The 16,171-nt window shown below is 32.0% G+C and overlaps 3 protein-coding genes across 4 annotated transcripts; 2 read left to right on the top strand and 1 right to left on the bottom strand.

Moving 5' to 3' along the window:
* The first annotated feature begins 3,916 nt into the window (after nucleotides 1–3,916).
* LOC110817523 (vesicle-associated protein 1-2-like) lies at nucleotides 3,917–10,617 on the top strand. 2 transcript variants are annotated; one of them, XM_022046110.2, is made up of 9 exons: nucleotides 3,917–4,211; nucleotides 4,340–4,410; nucleotides 4,768–4,849; nucleotides 4,976–5,091; nucleotides 5,177–5,341; nucleotides 5,448–5,495; nucleotides 5,734–5,769; nucleotides 8,767–8,844; nucleotides 10,141–10,617. In XM_022046110.2, the coding sequence occupies exons 1-9, from the start codon at nucleotides 4,160–4,162 to the stop codon at nucleotides 10,246–10,248; spliced, it is 756 nt and encodes a 251-aa protein (XP_021901802.1). In that variant the 5' UTR covers nucleotides 3,917–4,159; the 3' UTR covers nucleotides 10,249–10,617. The 2 variants fall into 2 exon arrangements, with proteins under 2 accessions (XP_021901802.1, XP_021901801.1); XM_022046109.2 differs by lacking the exon at nucleotides 5,734–5,769 and having other exon boundaries at nucleotides 3,928–4,211.
* A 369-nt stretch (nucleotides 10,618–10,986) lies between these two features.
* LOC110817524 (23.6 kDa heat shock protein, mitochondrial-like) lies at nucleotides 10,987–11,732 on the top strand. Its single transcript, XM_022046111.2, has 2 exons — nucleotides 10,987–11,137; nucleotides 11,206–11,732. Exons 1-2 carry the CDS (start codon nucleotides 10,987–10,989, stop codon nucleotides 11,457–11,459), a joined length of 405 nt encoding a protein of 134 aa, XP_021901803.1. The 3' UTR covers nucleotides 11,460–11,732.
* A 3,009-nt stretch (nucleotides 11,733–14,741) lies between these two features.
* LOC110817474 (leukocyte receptor cluster-like protein) lies at nucleotides 14,742–15,986 on the bottom strand. The gene is made up of 2 exons (XM_022046015.2): nucleotides 15,767–15,986; nucleotides 14,742–15,550 (listed from the first exon to the last, which is right to left on the bottom strand). Exon 2 carries the CDS (start codon nucleotides 15,526–15,528, stop codon nucleotides 14,863–14,865), a length of 666 nt encoding a protein of 221 aa, XP_021901707.1. The 5' UTR covers nucleotides 15,529–15,550; nucleotides 15,767–15,986; the 3' UTR covers nucleotides 14,742–14,862.
* Between the last annotated feature and the right edge of the window lie 185 nt (nucleotides 15,987–16,171).

The following is a 16,171-nucleotide window of genomic DNA, read 5'->3' as shown; positions in this document are numbered from 1 at the left end:
TTAAACTATGAAAGATTTGCATAGATATAATACATTTGACTTTGTTAATTCAACTATATTAATACATATGGAAATATTATGGATTGTTATATTTTAGTTACTAGATTCAATTCCCTGCAAGTTTTTAGGATCAATTGCCATGCAATCACACTAAAAAATTATTAGATACATAATAGTGTTTGAAGGCTTGTTCTACTGAAGTTATGTATACATATATATATATATATATATATATTACCCACTGTGCGTACCCACGTTAGGGAGAGTCGTTTGATTAAATATATAAATAAATAAGGTATATACTTTTAAAAATTCTCAAGAGAAACTGCGTTGCATTTACCCCTCTCCATTTATGGGGAATAAGATTCAGTGCTGTATTCTTTTAACTCATCATTCATCTAGCAAAATAATTTATGTAATTTGGTATGCCCAAAAACTATATTAACTACACAAAAAATATATATATATATATATATATATATTTAACCATGTTCTAACTATATATATATATATATATATATATATATAGTTAGAACATGGTCAACTACTTCGAAAACAGCTCAGAGTAATCTAAACATGTCTAATCAGTTTTGCTTTTTTTAAATCAAGAATAGTGAATGACTGAAACAAATGGTTAGAAATCAAATTGTAAGAACATATTAAAAACAAAATTGTAAGTGAAATATTTTAAAAATTAATTTAATAATTTATCATAAAATCCATATGATTCCAAAAGCATATCAGGAAATCAGAGGCTTTCCAGAAAAGTAAAAACAGCCCTTATATCACCTCTGTTCAATCTGTGGGCTTGAGGCCCGACCCATACAAAAAAACAGCTTTCTGATTATCAAACTATTTACTCATCGATCACCATCTTCCCCCCCAGCACAGAAAGCTCTGATTCCCTCCATTTTATATGGATTTGCTTTGGTCTCCTGCACTGCTTCTTCCTTAGAGATTCTAAGAAATGGTAAGAAAAACAAAACATGAAGCATTTCTTCTGTTCTCTAATAACCAATTTGGCTTCAATCTTTCTCTTACATTATGTCTGTCCTGCAACATTTCTTCCACATTTTTTTTTTCCCTCATTCTCCCCCTTCATTTTGCTCTTAATTTCTACTACTTATCTCATATATAGCTCTTTAGCTCCCAAGAACTCAATTCTCAACTGGGTCGTGGTTGTCTCCGTGTTGATTTTATCCCACAAGTTGAATTCTCTGTAAGTTTAATTCTGAAACCAAAAATTTTACCACCTTTCCTTGTCTTCCTCTCCTTAATTCTTCTCCTTTGGATTCATTATCTTTGAGTTTAGCCCGGAAATCAATCATGTCTACTCAAGGTTGTTTTGCAGCGAACACAGTCATACGGGCCAGATTTAACTCTCTTCTCAAATGTGTCTGTCTTCTTCTCGTACTCCAAGCTCTCCTCAGGTGCAATTATCTTCGTTACTTCCTGCATAATTTCTTCAAAATTATATAATGATGATATATAGTTTATCTCCTCATTTTCCCTTCAATTTTGTATCAAGAGAAAATTCTAAGAACCTGTGTCTTAATATTATTTTTCAATACCTATCATTTTACAGCTTATTGATATAAATGTTTCTGAGTGTTTATTGAATTGAATTGGAATTGGAATTGGAATTGAAATTGAAATTGAAATTGATATGAATAAATTATGTATAATGTATAATATCAAACGTCTTTCTATCCACCCATTGCTACATTTTCTTATTCCTCTATCTCCAGATATTCTGGTATCTAGAAAACAAGAATAACTTCTCTCGAAAGGAACTTATGATGATCTACGAGTTAGAGACTTTTCATGAACTATTTATTTTTAATGATACTGTTAGAATTTTCTAGTTGAAGAAATTTTTTTTTTTTTTCAGTTTGTTCAATCCAAAAGTACTTTTAAATAGATTTTATATCAAATTTAAAATTTTTTAAAATAATTTCTCATAATTTAAAAAATTAAGCATTAATCAAATTTCTTAAAAAAATAAATTTTTAATAATAACATGATATTTAAAAAATAAATAAATTTTAAATATAATTAAAGATAAATTTTATTTAAATTTAAATTAATAAATAAAATAAATTATAATTTTTACATTAATTTTTAACTAGTACATTAAATGTTTTATCAAATTTTCATGGTACTCTTTTTTTTTTTTTCTTTCTAATTTCACAAAATTTGTAAGATATAATTGTTATTGGTTTAAGAGTAAGGGATTTTGATATACAGAAAGCAAAAGAAATGTTTCATGTTAAGACTTGAAAACGTTTTATAATATTCTGACAAATATTTAAAATGAATCAATTATATTTTATTCATATTATGTGAATTAATATTTTAGAATTTAGAATTGTGGGGAATTTAAGTTTGTAGAATATGCAGAGGTAAAGAAAATTTGATATTGAAGTAACCGGAAGAAATTGTTCTTCCGAGCAGTTTCAGAAGGAGATGAGAAAAAAAAAACGATGTTGGAGTAACTGGGGAAGCTTTGCTTATAAGATACTTAATGTACATATAATTAAGAACAATTGTCCTATGATTTTTGGAATGAAATTTGTATAAATCAATAATTGATTTCAACTTTTCCCCTAAGATTTTAACTTAAGTGATTAGTGGCTTGTGTGTGAGTGTGTGTGTATGTATGTACCTTCATGATTTTACTTCCAAGTCTTACCACTTCTAATTTTTTTTTTATAATAAATGTGTCCTAATCACTCAATTAAAATTTTTAAACACGAAACTTCAAGAAGAGTGTGTGATTATTACCAATTTATCCTTGGATAATTAGAACTCATTTTTCAGTTTTTGTATGTTTGTCTTTATAAAATTTTATTAATAAATAGAGGTTTACTGGTAGTAAATGCTTCACGGAAGATAAAGTGAGCTATTATTACAATATACTTATTGATTTAGGTATCATGAACTAAAAAATCAAGAAAAGTTGTGGAATTTGATGAGTTAAGACGATAGTAAATGATATGAGTTAAAGGATAAGACATAAAATAGTGATTTTAACGAAAATGTAAATAGATCTATAGAAAAAGAGATTTTAACATGCCTATTACGTTCAAACCTTACTTGTTAATTAGTAATATTTTGAATATAAAATACCACCAAATTTGAGATACCTTCAAGATTCTCATAATAACTTTCTTGATTTGTTCAAATTAATATTATAAAAATTTTCACCAAACATATAAAGGAGTAGTTACTTTATGTTATTAGTTATATGTGAATGTGCATGCACTTATCTTTATATTTTTTTAATTTATTAAATAAACTTTATTTTTTAATTTATAAATAAAATTATTAATTTTGAATATAATATTTTTATCAAATTAAAATATGAAAAGATCATGCCCATTGACTATTGTGGTAACCTTCAATTTTTTTTTTAAAAAAATTATTTTGTTGAATATGTATGAACTGATATATTATTTATTATATTTATATTAACAGCTTAATATATATATTTGTAGCAATAAAGTTAGTAGACGAAATTTTGTATGAAGTTATCAGAAGTGAAGTAATGAGTGTCAATCTGGGATCGACATACACTCCATTATTCCTGCTTAAATATTACTGAATTATTAATTATTATAATCCGACGTGGAAATTAAATTAAATTAAATATCTATTAATTAATTCAGCACGTGTTTGGTATCTTTCAACGCTTTCCCTTTTATCTTTTCGGTAACGGGATCTTTTATGTCTTTTTGTGCAACTCAAAATAACATATTTTTAAAGCCATTTTTATTTTAAAAATACTAAAATAATAATGTAGTTTTGCTACGAGCGAAGTGATAATTATTTACTAGAAAATAATTTAACAGAAAATTACCCAAAAATAATAATTTTTTACTTAATTTAATTTATTTTTTCCTTTTAATTCATCGAACCTTCCCTCTCTCTCTCGATCCCTCCACCCATTTTCTTTTGTTTCCCCAACACAACAACACATTTGAAAAACAACGAAACCAGATTCTTCTCCAGCTCCCATGTATTTCCGGATCTACCTTATCATTTCTCACCCATTTTGAAGACACAAATCCTTTTATTTTTTTTATTTTTTTTGTTTTTTACAAAAAAACTTTTCTTTCCTCATATACACCTTCGTATCCTAGAGGCATCGTTGGTGGAGATGAGCACGGGAGAGCTTCTCAACATCGAGCCCCTAGAGCTCAAGTTTCCTTGTGAGCTTCTCATTTTGGATCTGTTTTTTTCTTTTTTTTGGTTCCCTGTTCTCGGTTGTTTGCGATAAAAATGATCCGTTTTGTTTGTTTTCGGTATTTGATTTTCTGTTTTTTTGGTTTGTGATTAGTTGAGCTGAAGAAGCAGATCTCTTGTTCGCTTCAATTGTCAAATAAAACGGATAATTATGTAGCTTTCAAGGTACCATTATCAATTTTTCTTTTCAACATTTGTAACTTTCAATCCTGTTTTATTTTTCAAATCTTCAATTATTCCTCTGTTTGGTTTCTGAGAAAATAAATTAGTATAAATAATATAGGAATCCAGAAAACATTTAAGTGATTCTGTTTCATAGGGCCGCATGGCGCATAACGGACGTGAACAATTTAGTCGTTCTTTAATCAAATGATATCAATATAAGATTCGAATATCAAATTCAAAATGTAGATTCGAATATCATCATTTCCCCAGTAACCATTGAAGGGTAAAATGTATTTTGCATATTTAAATTCTGTTTATTTGGGATTTTTTTTAAAATCTTTAGTTGATTGCATTCAGGTGAAAACAACAAATCCAAAGAAGTATTGCGTTCGTCCCAATACTGGGATTGTTTTGCCTCGCTCCACCTGTGACATTATAGGTGCTCATCTCATCATTTTGCTGTATAGTTCACATATTTACATATAACTACGCAATACTCAAATCATATGTATAGTTCTAATTCCTCAATAATGTAGTCATCTATGAATCTTTGATATTCACTTAGTTACAATGCAAGCACAAAAGGATGCTCCTCCTGACATGCAATGCAAGGATAAGTTTCTTCTTCAGAGTGTAAAAACAAATGATGGTGCAAGCGCAAAGGATATAAACGCTGAAATGGTAACCAGTTTATCTAATCTCTTGTGGTCTTTTCCCTTTTCCTTTTAAAGACTAATGTAAAGATTATAATTGTTTTATTTCTTAGTTCAACAAAGAGGCAGGGCACGTTGTTGAGGAATGCAAATTGAAAGTGGTTTATGTTTCTCCTCCTCAACCACCTTCTCCTGTTCCAGAAGGTTCGGATGAAGGATCTTCACCGAGGGGTTCCTTGTCAGACAATGGAAACATGAATGCTGCTGAGTTTACTAGTGTGAGTACTTGAGGCATTATATTATTGTTCTTACTCATTTCTTTATATTATTTCTTATAGGCCTGCCTTAAGATATTGAGTTGCATCCTTGTGTTGGTGAACACAGGCTACAAAGACGCTTGAGCGGCTTGGATCTCAAGAGAAGTCTGCAGAGGTGAAATTTGAAATTCATCTGTTTGTGTAATTCTGTAGATAAACTATACATTCAATAAGACTTATATTTGCTTAGCTTTTGGTTTGTGTTATATGTTGTGTTACCCAACTTATGAATATGTTGCTTGGTACAATATATGCTTCCTCTATCTTTTGTTGCAAGAAAGAGTAATATTTTTCCATTAGCTGAAGTGTACAAAGGAATGAGAAACCTGGTGTGTTGTTTTTTAAGCACAAAGCTTGAGCGGCTTGGATCTCAAGAGAAGTCTGCAGAGGTGAAATTTGAAATTCATCTGTTTGTATAATTCTGTAGATAAACTATACGTTTAATAAGACTTATATTGTTTGTGTTATATTTTGTGTTACCCAACTTATGAATATGTTGCTTGATGCAATATATGCTTCGTCTCTCTTTTGTTGCTAGAAAGAGTTGTACTTTTCCATTAGCTGAAGTGCACACAGGAATGAGAAACCTGGTATGTTGTTTTTTAAGCATAAAAAGTTTCCGAAACCTTTTGCATGCAAACTAGATATATTTCCATTTTTATCAGTCGAAGGCTCTGGTCAACTAGGGGATCTTCTTAAGCAAAAGTTCCTTGCTAGTTATGATGTCTAGTTGAATCTCGAGTAAAGTTGGAGCTATTTTTCTCTCTTTTCATTCTGTCTTTTCTAATAATGAAAAATGATCATTTGGTGATGGCATCTGAAGAAACCTGATATAGAATGAATATGAAATAGATTTCTGGAAAGATTAGGAAGTATATTGCTTGCTTAATCTAGTACGGGTCCTTCTGGTTCGGTTTATTTTCTTTTAGCTTATAAGTGGCTGAAGTACATAATTTTTTTAAAAGTAAGTGAAAACATGTTGGTTAGTGTAACTTTAACTTATAACCTCTATATAAATAATGAGTTTTTTGTGAAAAAAAGTACTTATAAATTGAAATTTTGATAACATGACTAAAAGAAACACACAAATAAAAGTTTGGTAATTTATAATAGGGGCTATTTTTTGTCAAATTCATGAAAGAGTAAGTGGGTGTCTGGTTCAGCTTATTTTCCAGTCAAACCAGCTTTTAAACTAGTTTGACCAAAAAGAAGCTAAACGAGTGTTTGTGTTGCATTATTGACTTAAAAGTTAAAACAACCAAGCTATGGAAACTTATTTTTTCTCCTTGGCTAATATGCCATGCGAAAAAGCCAATTCTGCCTTTTATAATTTTGACCAAAATACTCCTGTTATAAATAACCCAATTATTATCGGTCTTTTTTATCAACTGTTTAACTTATGAGCACTTTCTACCAAGCACTTATTCCATGGAGCTTATAGGTAAAATAAAAATACAGGTCCTTAGTAGTATTATTATTTTATCTATAGTTTAAATTTGTTAAACAATAAGTTTTCTGTTACTATTCGTTAATTATAGCTAAATTAGGATTAAGTTAATAAACTATAAGTACCTTGTAGTGAATAATTATTTATGAGAATTTTGTTAAATATTTTGGTCATGTGACGCAATAAACTCTTAGCCGTGATGTTTAAGAATCCTTCTTGTGTGCATATCTATGTTTGGACCTTTTCTTTTGGCTAGTTATCTATAATTTTTGCCACGTCAAAATCTTTTTTTCTGAAATTTTCCAGAGTTAATTATAATAAGATCTGGTTCAGTCAAGATCATCATACTCAAAGTAGTGGTTCTCCTTTTATGTTTTCAAATTTGCAATCTAGATTTTGTTTCATTTGCATTATGTTGGAGTTGCCCCAACCTGTTTCAATGTAGTAGTGGAAATGATGTCTAAAAACTTTTATGTACTTCTATAAGTTAACATAGACAATACAGATAATAAAAGGGGGTGTGATTTCGAGCAGAACTATTTTTAGGATCTCACTTTGTAAAATGATGCAAATTTCATCACATTTGTTCTTCGGAAATAGTGGAAACCTCATTGCTGCTCCTCGAACTATGAAATAGACATGAGCATTTTAGAACTTGTTCCTGTTTGTTTATGCAATGATAGGCTTCAAGTTATCGAATCAAATCTTAGCCCGCCCAGACATGGTTATATGTATGAACACATAGATATTAGGTTTGAACATGCTCAATGAGGAGTGTGCATCACTTGCTGCTGCGAATTGGTATTTCACATGTATAGCCTTTGTTTATATTTTTATGGATCATTCATGCTGCATGTCTTTCTTGTATGACAAAAGGGTTTTGATTATTGCTGCATGACGAGGATACTCCTACTTTATGGAGGGATATTAAATATAATTGTTTATTGAATATATTTGTGCTGTTTTAAGTCTAATCCTCACAGAAGAAAAGGTAAGTTCCATGCTATGGATGTGCCGTTCCAAGACATTTTTTCTGAGTTCTGATGAAGATAGGATATCCTTTCTGTATGGTTTAATTTTCTGGGGTATAACTTCTATCATTGTTGACAGAAATACTGGGAAAATGTGACTTCTTGTTCAGCGCATTTGTGACATTTATTAATAAAATAAGTATTTATGATCTCCATCAAATAGGAAAGATTTGTGATACCATCTATGGATAAGTTTCTGAGATTTCTCCTTTATGGAATGTCTCTATTTGTATAGAACTCGAGCTAATATTTTGATTTTATGTACAAGCTAGTTACTATCTGCTCCTAGTATACCATTTATAAAATTCAAACTGTTCTTCCTCACTGAGAAATGGAAATTTATGGAGGCGCTGACTGCATTCTAATTATTAGGAAGTCTGGAATGTTATTTCTTTTACAATTAACTGTAGCAAATATAGTGTGGAAAATGGACAAATACTTGCTTAAACACAAACCTTATGTGCCAGAGTTCTTTTATATATCTCTTCCAGTTTCGGTAAGTTATTGTGGAGCTTTTTGTGTTGAGATCTGCTTCCTCAGGGGATAGTGCTGCAGAACAACAATCAAGGATTCAAGATAACAAGTAGCATCTGTTTCTAAGCCAGTGTCATTAATTTACTCAATAGCTTCATTGCAGTCTATGAAGAACATTTTAAGATTATATCCTCTAATGGTGGTGTTCAGTATTTGTGATGAACTAATCCAGCAGCTGGTTTCCTGTTTTCTGTATTTTCGCATTTTTTTCACACTCATGATTGGCTATTTCGTTTATGTGAACCTTTTAGTTAGTATCTGTGTCATGTGGTGCCTGCTGCTCGGTCATACTTGGTTATGCATTCTATAATCTGTTGTAATAGAGCTTATGAAACGGTAGTAAACAATACTCCTTTGTAATACTTGGTTTGCAGGCAAGACTTCTGATTATGAAGTTGACTGAGGAAAAAAATAATGTGCTTCGACAAAATAACAACCTTCGTCAGGAACTGGTAAGAAATCAGATTTTTACTTACCTTTCCAAATTATCGCCAAGTTAATTACATGCACATCTCGGAGTTTTGGTATAATCATTATCCAGTCCATAAGTTTCTAAAACAATTAACTTAGTTCTGTTTATGTGCTGTTTCAAAAATAATAAAAATAAAAGAGATCTGCAGAGTGCGAAGTTTGCAGGGATGTGATTTTTCAAAAATACACTAGCTGTTTTCTCTAATTTGCCTTAAAAATCTATTGGTCAATTTGGAACACAAAAGAGAAGAACTGCTTATATTTATTATCAGTGATCTTAGTGATTTATCAATAAGAGATGTATGATTTAGTAGTCATCTGCTGGTAAAGTTAAGCAACCTTGATACTTGTTTAAAAGCTGGACTGAAAGGAAACAAATATTTATCAATTAAGGACTAGTTGACCATTTAAGAACTCATAAACAAAATTATGATTGAACCCAAAATCTAGAGATGTACCTGTAGTTTATCTTTATTACTATTTATTTGCAAGCCCTGCAAAAAGATTGGCTTTGATGATTTTGGTCTATATTATATTATAAAGGATGCTAGATGTCTTGGAAAACATAGATCTCATATAAAACTTGATTTCTATTATCTCAAAATCTTGGACAGCTCGGAAACTTTTTTCTTCAATTTTTTGTTTGTCCCCCCTTTTAAGGGGATAATTTGGTCAAGTGAGTGCTGAATGCATGTTATGAGGTTTTAACCTCCTTTGGTATCATGACCGTGACTTGCCAATGTCATGTTGAAGATTTAAGCAAATAAAGAAGAAATAACAAGAAATATAGGGTGATAGTTAGGTTGATTGCTTCTGAGCTCTGTAGGGAATATGTTAAGCCTGTAGCGCTATACTTTACTTAAAGGAACAATTTCAGAGGGGATGCTTTGTGTAATTGCCTTTTCAGGACCTTAATTTATTCTCTGGGTATCCGATGAAGGGCTATGCCCTTTGAGTTCTTCAGAGTGATTATTCCCTGTTCCCTTTACTTAGAGATTCAAGCTGTTTGTTTCCTTTTGTTGAAATTAGTTTTGTGGGTGTAAATGAGTTGTGCTAGGCTCAGGTCCATCAGTGAAGTGGCTGTAGAATTAACTTTTTTTTTTTTTTTTTTCTTCTGTTTATCTGAATTAGAGGAGGGAGAATGAGCTGAGCAGTGAGATTTTGAACAATATTTGGTTAATTGCTGTATTATTCGTGAAAATTCATATGCCTTTTTTTATTGCATTCTAATAATGTTGGGCCAGGAACTGTTTATGTAACAAAATTGCAATTTGTAGGAACTATTGAAGTGCGGAGGGAAAAAAGGTAATGGCGGTTTGTCATTGATGTTTGTCATCCTTATTGGCCTGGTCGGCGTCTTCTTGGGTTACCTGGTGAAGTCATAAACTTGGGGCATTGAAAGGTCTGTTGGCACATTTTGGATCTACTTTCCTCTTCGTCCTTAATTAGAGAATGATGGTGGAAGGGAAAAAAAGAATGAAGGAGCTGAGCTCTTAGACGTTAGCGTATGGAATTAGCAAAACTTGATTGTGTGGGTAACAGTTGTGTAGCTGCTAGCTAATGCTTTTGCTAACATGCATTCTTTCTGCAACATGAGAGTAATTTTAAAACCCCCATTTTTTTCTTCAAAAGGAAAAAAAAAGAGATATCTGTTTTAATTCTTGAGAGTGATGATAGCAGGAATTTATTAATAATTCACATAAATCTTTGGAAATGTAACTTTCAGGTTGTTAATTTTTAATTTTTACTGAGAATTTGTTTTGAGTTTGTAGAAATTTTCACAAGCTCCAATCCTGTTGGAAGTTAATACGACAGTTTTCTTATTTAATCATAAGAGAAAATTTATGGAAAAGCAAATTCGACATTCTGTATAATTAATAATTAATAATTAATACTAATTTTGTATTAAATAAAATCAACAACTTATGAATTAATTAATTATATATCAAGTAAGAGCGCATACTCCATTCTCTTCCTCCACTCTTTATTTTTATCTTCATACAAATTGCCCTTATTTCTAACACAACGCTTGTTCCCTTACACTCCGACGCGTCACCTCGTTTCTCCACCGTCAAACATCCATACAACCCCTACCTCAAATCACCTGAAACCCACATAAATCAATGACGTCGGCAACGACACTGATCAAGAGACCCACCGTCTTCTCTGCTCTCTTCTCCCCTCTCATCAAGCCTCTCCGCTCACCCTCTGGCGGTGATGATTTGTCAGTCGCCGTCGACCGTCGTCCTGATCGCCGTCCCAGCATATTTCCAGGTTCGTAAGACCGTTTTGTCAGTTTATTCACTTAACTTGTCATAAACTTGTGGGTAAAATGGTAATAGATGTGTTCGATCCATTTTCACTGACGAGGAGCCCGAGTCAGGTCCTGAACCTGGTCGATCAGTTCATGGATACCTCATTCTTCCCTGGAGGAGTGGCAATGGGAGCGCCGAGTAGGCGAGGATGGGACGTGAGAGAGGAGGATGACGCCTTATACATGCGAATCGACATGCCGGGATTGGGGAAAGACGATGTCAGAGTATCAGTGGAGCAGAACACGCTGATCATCAGAGGGGAAAGCAAGAAAGAGGAATAAGAGGAGGATGAGGAAGAGAATGCAAGAAGATACTCAAGCAGGCTGGACCTCCCTCCCAATACCTACAAGATCGACCAGATGAAAGCGGAGATGAAGAATGGGGTGTTAAAAGTGGTAGTACCTAAACTTAACAAGGAAGAAAGGAAAGATGTGGTTGAGTGAACATACAAAAGCTAGCGTGTATACTGCTCTGCAGTTGTGGATTTGACCTTCTCTGTTATTGTTTTCCTGGGTTTTTCATGGTTGCTTTGGTAAATAAATGGTGTTTTTTAATTCGAGAAAATAATTAAATCAATCAATCAATTTGCTTGGAGAAGCATTTGGGTAAGAAAGACGAGGGGAAGAATCTCCATGAATGAGAATTGCTTTCGGCGGGTGCTTGCTGAAAATCATGGCAATTGCTATTCGTCCCTCTGAATCCAAAGTCACCCTTTGCAATCACTTGTTTGTTGGGGACATCCACAATATACTCTGTTAATCCTGTGAAATAGGGTTTATATACATCTTGTTAAAATTTAATTCTTGCTATATTTATTGACTCAATACATTTAACATCTCATAAAAAAAAAAAATCAACTTCAGTTAACAATTTCTATGCTCTTTACCATTAGATTCTGTAGGAAGGATTTAATTTTTTGCAAACAAAATCTAGTGTTTAAAACACTTATGGATTTCAGCCACCATTGTATAGAAACCAATGAAAGTTGAAAAGAATAAAAAATTGTTACCTTTCATTTTGGATATAATTTGAGAGGCTCTGTGATGACATTGAGCGCATCTTATGTTTATGTTTACTACAATTATTTGAACCTGCCATAACGATAAAACTTCAAAAAATGAAGAACATATATTCTTAAGAAGGAACATATTTACAGTTTCATGCATACGTAATAATAAGTCAAAAGTTAAATTAAGTTATAAAAGTAAAATGATATTAACAGTGTAAAATAAGTAGGAAGGGTAACAACTTGTGTTTAATTTGAAAATGGAGTGAAAAGAAGAAGCAAACGTACCGAAGGAAGGGTCAAATCCTCAAAATACATGAGACTCTGCTTCCCCATCAAAATCAGTTTTCTCCTTAATGTTTGATCATCCATTTATTTGCAAACACTTCTCTTATGAAACCCCAGCCAGCATGTACACACACACACACACATATATATATATATATGTGTATACATCCACCATCTACTTGTTTCAATAATCCCTCAAAACATTAAACAATGTGATTAGTCAGTGTTTTTCATGGGGCTAATACAATTTAAAAACTGAAAATTAAAAAAAAAAAAAAACATAAAAAGAATTGATCAACTCTCTCCCACATCACCAGTAAATTTAAATACTGTTTACAGGCAGCAGCCATGTGATGTTCTCCCATTTCTTCTGAATGTGGCCTTCATGTTCTCATCTAATGCCCACCGCATTATGTATTGATTAATAAATAAGTTACTACTTGTATTATTTTTAAAATATTTAAATTTTTTCACATATATATATTTTTAAAATTTGTTATTTTAGCATCTGATCATTAATTTTTATTAATAATATTAATAGAAATGTCATATAAATTTATATTTAACACGTAGTATATATATGTTACGTATATCTAATATCGTAGTGTGTCTGATATGTCTTTTATTAATTATTACAAAATGAAGAACTGTTCTAAGTAAAGAACATGTAGGGACTGAAATAATTTTTTTTAAAAAAATTACAATATTAAAATAAAAAAATAATTATACAATAAGCTAATTTAGATATTTTAAAATAATGTAGAGATCAATTTATTATTTTAGTCAATAAATTATTAAGATAAGAATAGAATATAAGTGGTTAAAATTCTTGAGCAAATTCATACAATATTAATTTATGTAACAAACTTACCATCAAATGTTAATAAATAAAAAAGAGCCGCCAACACACACACACATATATATATATATATATATATACATATACTGATTCAAACATTTTGTACTATTTATTTTGGTAAGAAAAAGAAAATGTTTTTAAATTAATCAACTGACTTGGTCACTCATTCAAATTCATAATCGAAAATGCGAAAGTTATGTCTGTGGATTTAGCAGCCCTGTTGGTTATGAGGAAAAAGAAAAACCCATCTAATTGTGTGTGTGTGTGTGTATACACCAAACAATTCAATTGGAAGGTAAAATGTGAAAAATAGAAGTGACAAGTATTTTATTTTTGAAGAGGGTTTGTTTGTTACACACATGACAGTTCAATTGGAAATGTTTAATTTAAACCTAAATAAATGGATTAGAGGACAAAGCTCTGGAGAAAAACCCTTCCATATTTGCTACCTTAACAAGAAAACAAAACATAAATTTTGGAATTAAAAGTAATTACATCAAAAAGTAAAATGTAATACCAAGATCGGCCACGCCCAAAGGGTGGGAGATTTCTACCTGCTCCAAGCTGCAAAAGATCTTGAGATTCCATCATAATACTATAAACTCAACTAGCAACATTATATGTTCTCCCATGATCAGCTTTATATATTTTTTTTATTAGAAAAAAATTAGTTGAGAGAAAAAGAAATCCTTCCCTCAACACAAAATAAGGAAAAAAAAAAAAAAAAAAAACTTAACGAACAAAAAATTTTCATTCACTCGGGAGATCAAATAATTTTTCAATATTTCAACCACTTCAACAATTGGTGATGATTTCATTCATTCAGGAGATCCAGAAGCTAAATAGATTCACGCACGATAATCAAGTCGCCACTAATCATCACCGATTCTAAATACCTCAGCAGCAAGAATAATACTAAATGTGCCTCTCAAAACTCCCATCAGAAAAGTATTTGCAGTCGGGAGAACACCACTTAGCCAACGGAGCCGGAAAACAATTAATGTCATCAAATCCAACAAATATGTAACTATATGAGACAAGGACCACCAAAAACCCAATGCAAACTTGTTCACCACAACTAGTTGAATATATGCCACTGTCTCCCGTATCTGAATCAATTTAACATGACAAGACTCTGAATCATGCACTTCCAGAAGAACACAATGGTAATGGTTAAGTTTCGACCAAAATGATACCGGAAAGGATTCAAAGATAAATGGGTCTAGGAAAGTTGGTCAAAGTAAGGTTCTAACGAATGAATAAATGATCAGCCATTTTATTGGAAACTCCCTTTTATCAGTGCTTCAAACTCATTCAAAAATTTGTTCAAGTTAAATTCATCGCCTATCTGTTTCATTGCACCCACTACAATACTCCCTAATAGAAAGAAAAAATTTGAAGATCAGATGCTTTACTCTTAATTTTCCCTTGAAATATATAAAAGGTTCAAACGCATTATAACTGTATTAACAAATCTATATGAAGGAAATATACATCATAAAAGCAGATCGAATTGTTAATTGACTGAAATTCACCTCCTAGAAAAACCACCATCTCTTCGGCTCTTCTCAGCTATCAATGCTCTTTGTCTTTCCTTCTCCCTCTTCTCCCTTTTCAACCGTTCTTCCCTCAGTTCTGCCAGTGTTTTCTTCCCACTCTTCTTCTCCTTACCATCCTCCTTCGCACTTGTCATCAACCCATCATCTCCACTCCCATTATCAATATCATCTCTGCGCTTTTCAAGGTACCATGGCAACTTAACTCCCTTTCCCGCAATTCCATATCCCAATCTATACTTCTCGTCCTCTGGGTTTATAACCCTAGGGCAATTTTTTTGCTCATCCTTCTTCATCTTTTTCCTCTTATTTTCATCTCTTTCGCCCTGTCTTCCATTCTCTACTCTTTTAATTGGGTCAAAAATCTTACTCCCTTCAAAAAGATTAATATGACCTGTCTTAATCTCCGATTCGGCCGACTGCTTATCAGCATCCGGATGTTGGGTTAATGGAGCCAAGCCACGGGCAGCCCGAAGACGCTCTAGACGAAACTCAGCATCCCGCTTCCTGGCTTGCTCACGCTTTAACTGCTCTTCTTTTGCGGCTTCTTCCTCATCTCGCCGAACTTTCTCTCTGTTTTCGTAGTTGTATACGTTCCACCGCTTTTGCGGAAGAATGTTGAGTCCTCCATGGCCACCCATAGCAATCGAATTTACAATTCACCTGAAAATTATTATTCTATCGTTTAGTGGAAACCTAGGAACCGATCTAATTGAAGAATGCAGAATGTCGATAGTAAAAAGATAAGGCGAGAAAGTGAGAATTAGGGTTTCGGGTCGATAGTAACCCTATTTGGTTAAAAGAAGAAATAAACCTACCAAGAAGTCAAGAAAAATACAGAAGAATATCTGAACGAACCTAATAAGAAAAGAAGCTTACTTTGTTTAAAGTAACTTATGGATGATGATGATAGTCGCGAAGCTCAACCTGCAAATCGATCGCGGCTCAGCGCTCTAACTCGAAAGAAACGAAGTACGGGAAAACTAAATGGATTTGAAGGAAAAGAAGAAAAGGATAATATGGAGAAATCAACGCCGACCGGCACGGCAGATTGTCTAGTTTCCGGTTTGGTTTTCAATTATTATTTCTCTGGGGTGGAGGTTTTATATATATGCATATACATATTTTTATAAAGTGATATTATTTTTTTTAATGTGATAAGAAAATTCAAATAATATTTTCTATTACTCAATAAGTTATAATAATATCAAAATTTAAAGTAAATGGTAAATTGTCCTTTTTTAGTCAATAAATTAATCTCTGTCTTAAAAAATAATAAAAACA

This window comes from Carica papaya, chromosome 4, assembly GCF_054855325.1.
Source record: "Carica papaya isolate Zhongbai chromosome 4, ASM5485532v1, whole genome shotgun sequence".
In the NCBI taxonomy this organism is placed as follows: Eukaryota; Viridiplantae; Streptophyta; class Magnoliopsida; order Brassicales; family Caricaceae; genus Carica; species Carica papaya.
This window is presented reverse-complemented; position numbering and strand designations above follow the sequence as displayed.

What these genes read in the sequence shown, in the direction of transcription:
- LOC110817523 (XM_022046110.2), top strand. Translation starts at nt 4,160, where the DNA reads ATGAGCACGGGAGAGCTTCTCAACATCGAGCCCCTAGAGCTCAAGTTT. An exon ending in ATGCTGCTGAGTTTACTAGT is followed by an intron (nt 5,342 to 5,447) that starts GTGAGTACTTGA and finishes TGGTGAACACAG; the next exon opens with GCTACAAAGACGCTTGAGCG. An exon ending in CTCAAGAGAAGTCTGCAGAG is followed by an intron (nt 5,496 to 5,733) that starts GTGAAATTTGAA and finishes TTAAGCACAAAG; the next exon opens with CTTGAGCGGCTTGGATCTCA.
- LOC110817474 (XM_022046015.2), bottom strand. Translation starts at nt 15,528, where the DNA reads ATGGGTGGCCATGGAGGACTCAACATTCTTCCGCAAAAGCGGTGGAAC.
- LOC110817524 (XM_022046111.2), top strand. Translation starts at nt 10,987, where the DNA reads ATGACGTCGGCAACGACACTGATCAAGAGACCCACCGTCTTCTCTGCT. An exon ending in CCGTCCCAGCATATTTCCAG is followed by an intron (nt 11,138 to 11,205) that starts GTTCGTAAGACC and finishes AAATGGTAATAG; the next exon opens with ATGTGTTCGATCCATTTTCA.